The sequence below is a fragment of the Stegostoma tigrinum genome, chromosome 7, assembly GCF_030684315.1.
Source record: "Stegostoma tigrinum isolate sSteTig4 chromosome 7, sSteTig4.hap1, whole genome shotgun sequence".
NCBI classification, from domain to species: domain Eukaryota; kingdom Metazoa; phylum Chordata; class Chondrichthyes; order Orectolobiformes; family Stegostomatidae; genus Stegostoma; species Stegostoma tigrinum.
In genome coordinates this window covers 76,551,028-76,564,859 of record NC_081360.1, presented here as the reverse complement: position 1 = coordinate 76,564,859, position 13,832 = coordinate 76,551,028, and the positions used below count along the sequence as shown (strand labels likewise).

The following is a 13,832-nucleotide window of genomic DNA, read 5'->3' as shown; positions in this document are numbered from 1 at the left end:
AGTGAATAATCTTTAAGAACAAACAATGAAGGAAGGCTTGATTTCACTGTCATGATGATGCTAAGGCTGAACTAACATTAAAAAAATGCTATACTAGATGTAGACGTATGCCTTTTGTGACCTTGGAATTATTGATGCAACTGTGACATATTAACATAAATACTTAACAAATACTCAATTTCCTATTGGAGAGAAATAATAGGAGAGATTACTTTTATACTTACATTTATCACAATTATCAAATCTGGACTGTTTGCTAAAATCTTAAAAAGTTTAAAACAATTCACTCCAGCTTATACAGTTGAATCTCACAATGCAGTTATTACAAAAAGCAACATCATGGAGGTGCTTGTTTAGCAAATGAGGCTTTCACCTAAGTTAAATCTGTCTGACACGCACTGACTATAGAATAGCAAACACACAAAAGATATTACATCTATCTCACAACGGTCCCAGCACAAGAATGCAACATGCAGCCCAATGACTATTTTAAAAACTGCAATCTTTTCAGATTTATGTTTCTGTTTGAAGCTTCTCCCCTGGGTAACTGGCAATCCTTTTCTGCTTTCCAGTCCGTACATTCAATGACCAAGTGTACGTGTAAGGGGTGCATTGCCACGACGATAACCTAGCTTATTTAAACATATATAGTGTGTGCCTTACATGGCTAAAAGATCAGCTGCTGCCATTGTAACATTCCAGACTTTTTCAAGTCATCAGTTTAACAAAGTGGCCTTGGATTAGTGAGCCAGACCTGCAGAGTTTCCAACAGTATAAGAGTCCAGAAAATTGTATGCCAGTATTCCACTAAAATTCTTCACACAGTTATAATCTAAATCTATGTCCTGGTGCAAATTGTGTGACTTCAAGTGAGATGAGCAAGTGCAGTCCTGTATACTTCTACGTACACAACAAATAAACAACAGCTTTCCAGGTCGGGTTCCTTCTTGTTGGAGCTGGAGATTATCTGGCATTTTAACAATTCATTCCTCCATTGCATCTTGCTTCATGTGAGCATGGGCTAGCTTAGTATTCGAGGAGTCTCACTTGGTAAGGTGCAATCATCAGCACCCTTATACTGAAAGGTAAATCATTCCTGCTGTGAAGATGTTTGGTCACAGGACACTAACCTGAGGGGCTCCAGCACAGCTGTCCTGGAAATTAGATATTTTGCTTGCAGCAACCACATTAATCTTCCTTTGTGCTAGGTACATCTCAAGCTTGTGGAGAGTTTCTCCTGATTCTAACTGACACCAGTTTACCTTAAGCTCTTTGATGCTACACATGGTTAAACGTTGCCTTGATTTCAAAGGCATTGACTCTCACTTCACCTCTGGAATTCAGCTCCTTTGCCTATGTTTGATTGAAGGACTGGGAATTTGAAGTGCAATGCACTTGTCAGAACCAAAGCTGAGCATCGTAACATTGTTGCTGAGTGAGTACCACATCGCGACAATGCTCGTACTGTTTTCCATCACTGTGCTGACGATTTAAGCTGGATGAATCGAGAACCACAGAAATTTCAGAGTGAAATAGGACTTGAACAGGTTGTGGAAATTGTAACCTTAGGTACCATATTGAACAAAAGTGTGAAATTTTTAAATTTTCGTGTGAACTGTTAGAATACCGGCAACAAGAGTTTTGGATGGGCTCAAATTTATAGTTGGTTGTGCTTTCAGCCAGTGTTGTATTCAATTCACGAACAAAAACAAAGTTAATAGAAATGCTCAGCAGGTCTGGGAGCATATATGAAGGAGAAAACAGAGTTAATGTTTCAGAACTGATGGTGGCTGGGAAAATGTCAGAAAATAGGGACGTGGGTGTGGTAGGGAGTAAACGATAGGATAGAACGCAAAGAGACGGAAAGACTATTGGACAGACAAAAGAGTTACTAATGATCAGGCTGGGTGAGTGAATAGTTATTAATGGGGAACGTTAGTGATTAGCAACCAGGGGTCTGTAATGATAGGCTATGCGGTAACAAGGCCTGGTGTGTGGGGTGGGGACTGGGACACGGGGAAGTTTAGGCCCTAAAATTATTGACCTCAATATTGAGTCCGGAGGGCTTTAGGGTCCCCAAGCGGAAAATGAGGTGTTGTTCCTCCAGCTTGCGCTGAACTTCACTGGAACACTGTCGCAAGCCAGAGACAGAGATCTTGGGCAGGGAGCAAGGTGGGACATTGAAGTGGCAGGTGAAAGATAGTTCAGGGTCTTTATTGGGAGCAGAATGTAGATTTTCTGCGAAGTGGTCACCAAGTCTATGCTTTGTTTCCCCAATATAGAGGAGACCACATTGTGAGCAGCGAATGCAGTAGACTAGGTTCTGGGAAGTGCAGGTGAAGTGTTGCTTCACCTGGAAGGTATGTTTGGGCCATTAGATACTGGGGAGGGTGAAGGTAACTGGGCAGGTGTGGCACCTTCGCTGGTTACAGGACAAGGTGCCGGGGACTGTAGGGAGGAGCTGGGGTTGAGGGAAGTGTGGGCCAGGGTGTCCCGGAGGGAAAGGTCCCTTTGGAAGACAGACAAGGGAGGGGAGGGGAATATGTGTCTGGTGGTGGCATCTTGCTGGAGGTAGCAGAAATGGCGTCTGATGATCTTCTGGATGTGGATGCTGGTGGGATAGTAGGTGAGGATAAGGGGAACCCTATCACTGTTGCAGGTGGGACAAAAGGGGTTGAGAGCGGAAGTGCGGGAGATGGGCCGGACCTGGTTAAGCGCCTTGTCGATAATGGAGCTGGGGAATCCTTGGTTGAGGAAGAAGGTGGACATTTCAGAGGGTCCCTTGTCAAAGTTGCCCTCATCTGAACATATGCAACGGAGACAGAGGAACTGAGAGACTGGGATAGAGGCTTTACAGGAAGTGGGGTGTGAGGATATATAGTCCAGGTATTTGTTGGAGTCAGTGGGTTTTTAATGGATATTAGTGGCCAGTCTATCCCCAGAAATGGAAACAGAAATGTCGAGGAAGGGTAAGGAGGAGTCAGGGGTAGACCAGGTGAAAGTGAAGGCAGGGTGGAATTTGGAGATGAAATTAATGAAGTTTTCCAATTCCATATGAGAGAGGGAAGCAGAACCAATGATATCATCAATTATCAGAGAGAGAGTTGTGGGTGGGGGCCAGAAAAAGACTGGAACAAGGAATGTTGCACATACCTCATGAAGAGACAGGTATAACTACAGCCCATGCAGGTACCCTGAAGAAAATGAGAGGAGTTGAAAGAGAAGTTGTTGAGGGCGAGGGCCAGCTCAACAAAACAGAGGAGGGTGATGGGATTGTTCAGGTTTTTGCTCCAGGAAGAAGCGGAGAGTCCTGAGACCCTCTTGGTGGGGAATAGATGTGTAAAGGAATTGCACATTCATGGTAAAGAGGAGGTGGCTGGAGCCAGTAAACTGGAAGTTTTGAAACCAGCGTAAGGCATTAGATGAATCATGGATGTATGTGGGAAGGGATTGGACGGGGGGTGGGGGGGTGGGGGGGGGAGAAAACTGAGTCAAGGTAGGAAGAGATGAGTTTTGTGGGGCATGAGCAGGCTGAAACAATAGGTCTACCTCGACAGTCCTGTTTGTGGAATTTTGGCAGGAGGTAGAAACGAGCTGTGTGGGGTTGGGGGACCATTAGCTTGGAAGCAGATGGGGGAAGATCTCCTGATGAAATGAGATCCAGAACTATCGTGGATACAATGGCCTGATGTGCCATGGTCCAGGGGAAGGTAGGAGGATGTATCTGAGAGCTGGTGCTCAACCTCTGCAAGGTAGAGGTCAGTACGCCAGACTACAAAAGCACCACCCTTATCGGCAGGCTTGATGACAAAGTTAGGGTTAGATCTGAGCGCATGGAGTGCAGTCAGTTCAAGGGGAGATAGGTTGAATTTGTTGAGAGGGGCAGTGAAATTGGGGCGACTAATGTCACAATGACAGTTCTCAATGAAAAGATCGAGTGCAGGTAAAAGGCTGGAGGGAGGGGTCCAGATGGAGGGAGAGTATTGGAGTTGGGCAAAGGGTTCTGTGGGATGGGGAGAGGACTCTTGTCCAAAGAAATGAGCACAGAGGCGAAGACAGTAGAAGAAGAGTTTGGTGGCATGCCGTGCCCGAAATTCGTTAGGATGAGGATGCAGAGGGATATAGCTGAGGCTGTTGCTGAGTACAGAACTTTCAGCATCAGAGAGCAGAAGGTTAGGAGGGATAGTGGATACCACACCGGGGTGGGGGTGGGAGTTGGGGAAAGGTGTGCAGGCTAGTCATAGTAAGTCTTAAAATGAGGAATCCCATCATTAATTGTTTTGATGGCTTGCTTGGAAATTCAAGCACCACAATAATAGTTACTTGTCTCAATGGAGTTTGTAATATAGGGCAACCACCTAATAAAGACCAAGATGGTACCTACCTGATATATTATACTCTTTGTCAAAATATACTTTTATTTAAAATAACTTTGTTTGATTGAGGAAACAGTACTGTTGAAATAAACAGCTTATATTTATGTCATGCACCTAAAAAAATTTAGGACAGCATAAAAAAATTTTGCAGCCAGAAACACCGGTCTGTTGTGCAGCTATTGTTGCATTGAAATGCCAAATTGTGCACAGCAAGATCCCACAGTTACCACTGTCAAAAATTACTGGACGCTCTTCTTTCAGTGCCATTGGTAGTGAGGTAAATATTCATGTTGGCATGCGTAATAGTTAGATTCTCCTGATTAACCAAATTACAAAGCCTAAATTCTACCTAACCATATGCCTTTCTTTAAAGCATCCATGATTATTTCCCTTCAAAACTGATACTCCACTCTGGAGTGATGTATAAACATTGCTTTTGGCCGTAATAACCAGTTAATAGGGAAAGAACTTGCTCCTGAATTTAGTGTATTAGTTGCTTGAAAAGTAATGTTTGTTCAAAGTTGATTTTCATGTGTTATTCTTGAAACCCAAACTTGTGTTGCGCAGTTATTTTGGTCACTTGCTGGGCCATTCTTCAATCTTGTTAAAAGTTACCTGCCTCCATGCTTACAGTAATGGTAATCTGAGCACTATTAACATCTATCAAGATTGTGAAATTCTTTTCGAGTTCTGTACTCGGCCACTTTTCTGATCATACAAATTTAAATTCAGACAATTTATTGGTTTTAAAACAGCTTCTGAAATTTTAGTAATTGTATGTAGACTCATGCATAATATGCTGTAAAAACTCAAATACCTTCAGCGATTTTATATTTTGGTTCATTCAACTTGCATTGAAACCAAAATAATTGTGAAATTTAAAATGGTGTGAGAAATTTTGTGTTTGGTTCTTGACCAATTCTACCATAGAATTGCAATAATTATTAAATTAAAACATTTTACTTTCTTTCGTTTAAACCTTAGCACTTCGCTCCTGCTCGATGAATGAGTTTACCTGTGCAAATGGTCGTTGTGTTGCAGCCAGATGGAGATGCGATGGAGATTATGATTGCTCTGATAGTTCAGATGAAGTAAGTTTTCTTTCATGACTTTATCCAGGTTATAGAACATAACAGTTGATCCATTGTCTGCATGCAGTATGAATCCAGTATTTCATCTTTCCACTAACAAACCTTTTAGGGAGGGAAATCCAATGGTGGTCTTCACAGGACTATCACTTCTAGTTTGGTCGGAGATAGTGAATTAAGAAGGTGTCCCTGGAAGCCTTGTAATTATGGATGGTGAGTGGGCTGGTGAATTCTGAGATCCAATGTCTGGTTAGGCTCCCCATGACGACAGATAGATATTCTTCAGAAATGCAGGAGACTGCAATAGCATCTCAAAATGAAGGCACTGTCTTCATTCAGACTTATAAAAGGTAAACATCCCTCAAGGCCACTGCTGTCAGGTGATCCTTTCCACAGGTCAATTTCTTCCATAGTGTGGTCTGAGGCTGGTACTGTGGCTGTCACAGGCAGCAGGCCTGTGTTGAAGCGATGGACGGGAGATATTATGGCAGCCCAGTCTGCCAATTTATTGCTGGGCTCAGACCTCAATGGAAGCCCAGTTGCCATAGTGCCACAGAGATGTCCAGCACGAAACAATCCCTTCGGCCCAAATCCTCCATGTCAACCAGATGTCATAAACTAATCTAGTCCCATTTGCCAACATGAGCTCGTATACGCAATACACTGACCAATAAGGAAGATCCGAGTTGCGGTAACTCTCATTAATTGTTGCACTATTTGGCCTGATTGGCTACCTGTTGCAACCAGTCTGGTTGTCTCTGCCGCACTCACTGTCATTTCAGCAAGAATGTTCAGAGGCAAGGAAACGTCAGGACAGGTCATCGATCTGATAAGCTCTTTTGTTGGACTCAAAATGTTAATTCAGATTCTGTCTATGCAGATGCTGCCAGGCCTGCTGAGATTCTCCAGCACCTTCTGCCTGTATTTCAGTTCTTTCTGAATTTGCTCCAAGTCCTGCCACCAAACCAATCTCCACAGGACCAGGAAAATCCAGCATGTTAACTCTGTTCTTTACTCTATAGGTGCTGTCTGACCTTCTGAGTCTTTCCAGCATTATTTTTATTTTATTTTAGGTCCTCAGCATCTGCAATATTTTGGTTCTTCAAGTTAAGACTGTCTCCCCAGCTATATGCCCGTGTATAAAATCAACAGAATCCAAGTCATATCTAATTTCAATTTATACAATGCTTGTTGTGACTGAAACAAAAATAGAAATTGCTGGAAAAGCTCAGAAGGTCCGACAGCATCTGTGGAGAGAAATCAGAGTTAGTGTTTCAGGCCAGGTCGAGTGACCCTTCCTCAGAACGGCACATTGTGACTGCCCTGGCCAAAGATAGCAACGGCATTCTGTGTATACATGAGCATATCCCATCAGTTCCATCGAACTGCACTCAAGAAATTTCCCTCCAATCTGTCCAAATGAAACACATCCAAATTAGGTTGCTAATCAGCCCAGCCATTCTGATGGTCATCCAGAATTGTCTGCTCTATCCTTTCCGTCTCCATCCTTATCTACATGTTATCCTAGCCATAGGCATTGAGCACACTTTCATATTTATTGTAAGGACATACATATGTTCACCTCCAACACTTTTCTTTACTCTCCGTGCTATCAGACACTCTGCCAAACAGGAAAACATGAACGTATGGATTGTACTTCCAATTAAATGTTAGAAAAATAAACATTGATAGATTGGTCCCCATCATAATCTCTAGTTCTCTGCCCCACACTCATCCCTAGGCTGGTTATAACTCTGCTTTTGTACTCTTCAGAGTCGGTTTAGACATCAAAGCTCCACACACATGACAAGACAGCAAATATTCAGCTCTGCAAAAGTATTCCTTTTTTCAGCTGTAACACATATGCTGTTAGGAACTCCTTAATTTACTCTTTAATGTGCTTGAAGCTGAATTTCTTCAACGTTTTCCTTGACCTGTCCATAAATGTCAACTTGTTCAACATTCAACAACCACACATTGTTGCACTAAAATCTGTCACCTTTTCCTCGCTGATCTGAAGTGACTCCCTGAATCACAAGGTATTGTGTTTAAAGCCTTCTACCAACGTTTCTGTGTCCTCACTTTGTCTTCCCTCAGCAGAATCACCTGCTTTGCATCTCCTCCCAATAACCTGTCTTTGACATCTGTGCATTTTGCTCACTTCTCACTCTGGCATTTCTGATAGAAACTGCTGCTGCCTCGACTGCCCTGTTAAATCACTTCATTTGCAGCACCGAAGTCTTTCACCTTTAAATACCTCCATATTTTCAGCACGGTTTTCAGTCACCTCCTGGTTACTGCTTGATAATATAGTACAGTACTCTTAACTAATCAGCTAAATTTTCTCCCAATACTATTATCTGCAAAAACCTATTTTACGTTGTCTGAAATAAGTTTTCCATGCATCAAAAATTTGGAATAGAAAGCTATATTTTGAAATTCAAATGAACAAATTTCAAAATATTCACATCTGCCATTGCATTTAGTTGAAAAAATATGATCGCAGGAATAAGGTGAAACACAGGATAATTGTCAATCTTGACGCTATCTTTCAAAGGATATATTTTCTGACTCTTGGTACTTGGTGCTGAGGAAGATTGGATTTGATAATGGATCACTATTAATAAAGCAACCAGGGATAGTAGTAGGCTGTAATAGGACCAGAGTTAATGGTAATTCTTTGTCGATAATAGAAGATTACACTTAACGTCATTATGCAACCAACTATGCATCAGGAGTTTATCACCTAGATTCTAGCTGACCAGGATCACAAGGTTTTATTAGTTACAGTGTTCATATTGCTAACTGTAGGCTGCCACCTGCTGCCTTTCTTGAAAAAAAATTCTTGAAGTCAGAAAAATTAGTGAATTTTAATACTAAAGTCAGTGAGCCAACAGTAAAAAAATTCATAATTCTAGTTGAATGGTTTTATTAGCAATCAAAAATTACTTGCGTCACTTTTGAAAATTTGGAACAGTAGCTTTCTAACCAACTACTGACTATTTTAATGGTTAGTACTTTATACGTTAAAACAAAATCTTGACCAACCTTCCTTTGTGTGAATGTTCATGCTATTTGTTGCCATGCAACCCTGCTTTTAGGATGGTGTGTGACAGACTGAAATTTTCCTGACTGCCTTCAACATTTCAACATTGCCCAGTAATTAGCTAACAGAGAATAGAGTTCTGTTGCAACCTAAAAAATATTTTCCTCATTCTTTCCATAGCCTGAAGAGAAACTGTTAGAACCATTGCATGTTGAAAATAAAATTCTGTCAAGAATGTATTCTGTCAAAAAAACTCTGAACTCAATCAATTGTACCCTAATGATAGCCAAAAAACATTAGCCAGGCTTTTCTTCAAAAGATGTCAGTCCTGATTTTGAGGCAATACGTGCATAATTAAACACATACATAATTAGGGACAATGAGCTGGCTCTCTAAGTGATCATTTCAATCAGATAGTTGACTGCTGTGCAATGTCCACATTGTCAGTGCGAAAGGTTGTCAATGCTGAGGTTGCAAGATAAACCAAGAAGATTCTCTACCTTTATTTGAGGCAACCTGTCATTCACTGTTACCCACCCCAACCCCTGATACAATTAACCATGCATGCCCTTCCTCATCACTGCCTAATCACTCAAACAGAGGCCCTCCCCACCTTCACCAACAGGAATAGCTGTGTCACCCACTTTCATCATCTATAATATTTTCTTCTGACTTAATATGAGGGACAAAATAGTCCAGAATAACACAGTGAGTCAAGATGAACAGTGGGCTGCTCAACATTCAGCTATTTACCCCTTATATGGAAAGGGAGCTGACTCTGGCTACCCTACTGATATCACCCTTGACTTGACAGAAGCCCGTTGACACTATGTAAAGGCTCCTGGCTCTGTGTATGTGTTAAATGACAAGGCGTGACAGTGATTAAATTAACCCTGGTATCTCTGGCTGAGGGGGCAAAACATAAAAAGGTCAGGTAAGGCAATGCAAGACCTTGGATGTGGTGAGCATCTGGGTAGGCTAAAGGTGAGTGTGCACTGTGGCAATGAGCAAAGACGCTGGAAACACATCCTGGCCACCTGAGGTGTGAAGTGTCCTTGCTGCTGCAATTACAGTGATAGTTGACAGTGCAGCCTTATGTGAAGCATTGAAGTGCAGAAGCATCCTGTAAGTGGATCACACATGTGCCATGAAAATTCAGGGAGGTTGACGCATGTTGGATGTCAATGTCCATGGATGTGGCCATGTGTGGCTAGTGGTTGTAGAACATTCCCTGAGGTGTTGACGTCTTGTTTCAAGCATAGAATTTGTTAGAAGCAAGGGGCAAGCTGAATCCTTCAGTTGCTCACGTTGGTTTCCTGATCACATTTTCCCAACTTCGAGCTTGTTTGGCAAGTTTGGTAAGCTGGAAGGCTGAATGTTAATGTGATGTGTTGGACCACTCACAAGGTGTTTAATGAACAATGACCATCCAATAGCAATTCACTGCTGTCTGCTGGGAATCTTGCCACACCCCTTGTGGAAAGCATAAAAGTTAGTGTGAGTTGCTCCTAAATTGAAATGGGCCTCATGGAAATTGGCACTTCAAATCTGCCACACACATCTCACCGGAGCCCATTTGGCAGGGAAAATAAAATAAAAACTCATTATGTAATTGGTGAGCGATTACAGGGCTCTGAGATGCAAAAAGATTTGGTTGTTCTCGCACATGAATCATAAAAGATTAGTCAGCAGGTACAGTATGTAATTAGGAAAGCTGATAAAATGTCATTGCTTATTACAAGGGAAATTTAATACAAAATTAGAAAGCTATGTTTTAGTTATGTGGGACACTGGTATGGTCACATTTGGAGTACCGTGTACAATATTAGTCATCTTATTTGGGGAAAGATGTAACAGTGTTGGAAGTAGTTCAGAGAAGGCTTACTAAGTTAAAATGTAGAATAAGTGAGCTGTTTTATGAAGAAAGTTTGGCTGGCTCGGTGTGTATCTGTTGGAGTTTAGCAGAGTAAAAGATTACTTGATTGAAACAGATAAGACCCTGAGATGTTTTGACAAGGTAGACAGGGGATAGAATTGGTTCACAAATGGGAGAATCAAAATGTGGAGGTGCGGGTGTTGGACGGGGGGGTGGACAAAGTCAGAGGTCACACACAACTAGGTTATCGCCCATCAGGTTTATTTGAAATCACAAGCTTTCGGAGAACTACCTCTTTATCAGGTGAAGTGACTAAAATGAGCCTGGTATCTCTGCCTGAGGGAGCAAAACATAAAAATGGAGGGCTGTGGATGCAGTGAGCATCCAGTTAGGCTATAACCTGATGTCAGGAGAATCAAGAACCACTGGCCATTGTTTAAAAATCAGGAGTGACCCATTTAAGTCAGAGATGAAGCAAAATTTTGGCTCTCGGGGAGTCGTGAGTCTTTAGAATTCAAATGGTGAATAAAACATTCTTTAATATTTTTAAGGTAGAGTTAGATTGATTCTTGCTATTGAAGTGGGTGAAAGTTTATTCAGGAGTAGGTGGGAATGCAGAGTTTAAGTTACAATCTGATCGGCCATGATCTTACTGAATGGTAGAGTAGGCTTGAAGACCTACATAGCCTACTTCTGGTCCTTGTGCGTATACTCATATATCAGAGTGCTGCAGCTTACCTTGTCCTTTATATTATTCATGGTCTTTTTTAAGTGAAAGCCAACAATATAATGAGCTGTAAGTGACACTTGAAGCCCACAAAACTATACGTTTTAGCTTAATTGTGTACAGCCGCACCAATCTGATGTGGAATTCAACATCTTCCACCATAGATTCTATCTACCATCTTGAAAAATCTTATTTTTTCACCTTGTGGAATCATCATTTCAGCCCCATAGAGACACAAAGTCATAAAATCCCTACAATGTGGAAACACATCATTCAGCCCATCAAGTCTACACCCCCCCTCTCCCACTCTATCCCTGTAACCCTGCATTTCCTCTAATTCACCTCATCTGCACATCCCTAAATACTATGGTCAATTTAGCCTCACCAGTCCACCTAACCTGCATGCCTTTAGTTTGCGGGAGGAAACTGGAATGCCTGAAAGACAACCATGCGGACATGGAGCAAACTTCACACCTACAGCCGCCTGAGGCCCCTGGTGCTGCAGGGCAGCAGTGCTACACACAGAGCCACAGTGTCACATTTAGCAACAATAAAAATTCCCAATTAAATACCGTATGGTCTATTTCATTTTGATAGATACACCATAGGCTCATCAGAAAACACTTTTGAATCTATTCCATGTCATGTGGCATGGATAGGTAATTAACATTCAGTATCTGTTAATCATTCCATGATGTAAGTTCTGAGCAATCTTTCAAGCTGGCAGCAATGTTTGTCAATGTCTGAAGCACTTGTATCCTCTGGTCACTGGAATGCACTGTTTATTTCCATTCACTCATGCAAAATGAAATTATTTATTGCATAAATCAGTAAATGTGTCAATACAAACATTATTAATAACTTATTAAATGTTATTTTGCTGGTAGGTTTTATTTTGTCTTTTCTAAAGAATAATCAAAATCGCACCAGTCATTTGATGTAGACTCGGGTAATATCATTGATCGTCACACCGTATATTTCATTATAATAGCCAATAAATGTGCTGGTTGGTTAACTGAGTTGTCTGCCATGTAAAACAGAATGATACCAACAGCATACATTTAGTCGCTGTAACTGCTGTGGAAATTCATGGTATAGTCACCCTAAAGCCATGTAATTTAAAATTGATATAAATACATACATGTACCAATATTCTATTTCAAATTATAGAATCCCCACAGTGTGGAAGCACACTGTTCAGCCCATTGAGTCCACACTAACCCTCTGAAAAGCATCCCACCCAGACCCACCCTATCCTTGTAATTCTGCAATGGTCATGGTTAAATCACCTAGCCCACACATCCCTGGACATTACGGGTAATTTAGCATGGACAATCCACCTAATCTACACATCCTTGGACTCTGAGAGGAAACTGGAGCACCTGGAGGAAACCCACAAAGACAAGGGGAGAATGTGCAAACTCCACACAAGATAGTCACTCAACTGGAATTGAACCACCATGCCACCCGAACTGTGGGTCCTTTATAGGCTACAGCCAGTTACCTATTAGCCAGTCAGAGAATAAAAACGTCATTTAATCATACAGCTTAGAGATGGCCATTCAGCCCATCATTACCTGTGCCAGCGCTTTGACAGTGCAATCTGATTAGACTCCTTATCTAATCTTTCCCTGGCCCTGAATTTCCTCTCTCTTTCCAAGTGTTTTTTCAGTTCTCCCTTTCAAAATGTTTGATTGAACCTAATTCTGTCAGGCAGTGTGTTCTAAATCACAATTCACTGCCAAAAAAAATCTTCTCTCCAATCATTCTTTTAACAATTATTTTGGAAGCACGGAATGGCCAACAGCAAAGAAGGATGCAACTAGCTGGCAGCAACTATGATGCCTTTATTCTCAGGCAACCTGCCTTTCCTATCGAGCCTTGGTGTCCTAGAGGGTCATTGTACAGAAACACGAGGTAGTAGTCCCACTTTACCTGATTGATGGGCTTCTCATTTCCACAGGACTACACAAGGGCAATGGGTGTGTATTAAAATCCATGGGCCCACCAAGAACATTAGATCATCGGTGTGTGAAAGCTACCTGGACTTTTAAGGGGATGCCTTTCAATAGCTGCAGTAATGATTCAGCTCTAAAAAGATTGGACGCTGCAGGTACTGCAGATGCTGGAGAATCTGAGATAACAAGGTGTAGAGCTGGATGAACACAGCAGACCTAGCAGCATCATAGGAACAGGAAAGCTGATGTTCCAGGCCTGGGCACTTCTTCAGAAATGGGGGAAGGGGTGGAGGTTCTGCAATAAATAGGGAGAGATACAAAGAGTGCTGACTGCAGCTCCTGGCACCATGCTTTAGCAAGGATAGATTGGTCTTAAAAGAGACCAGTGCACATTTATCAGAATGATACTTATTTTCCAAGAAGTAACTTCTGAGGAGGTAGTGTTCAGCCTCTTCAGAGCCTTCCGCTCCACACTGGCAGCATTGTTTTCACTGATGTACTTTTGATTTTTTTTGTTTCTTCTTCTTTTCTTCTTTATCTTTGAGGCTGGTGTGCTGTCCATGGGGGTGGCTGCAGCCTTGGTCGCATGGACTGAGACTCCTAACAGCATAAGGCCCAGAGCCTGAACTCTTACAGCAGTAGGCATGGAGCCTGGACTCTTAGTCGATGCAGTGTCCGGAGCAGAGACTCCTGGTGATGATACATCCGGAGTCTGGATTCCTGGCCGCAGAAGGCCTGGAGCCTAGAGTCCTGATGGCAGT

The 13,832-nt window shown here is 42.0% G+C and overlaps 1 protein-coding gene across 1 annotated transcript in view; it reads left to right on the top strand.

The window, feature by feature from the left end:
- The window catches only part of LOC125454115 (low-density lipoprotein receptor-related protein 1-like), a 1,886,982-nt gene that overhangs the window by 1,726,484 nt on the left and 146,666 nt on the right, over positions 1–13,832 (top strand). The window contains exon 69 of the mRNA XM_048534492.2: positions 5,361–5,467. Within this exon, the coding sequence (XP_048390449.1) occupies positions 5,361–5,467 (107 nt within the window). The remainder of the gene's footprint in view (positions 1–5,360; positions 5,468–13,832) is intronic.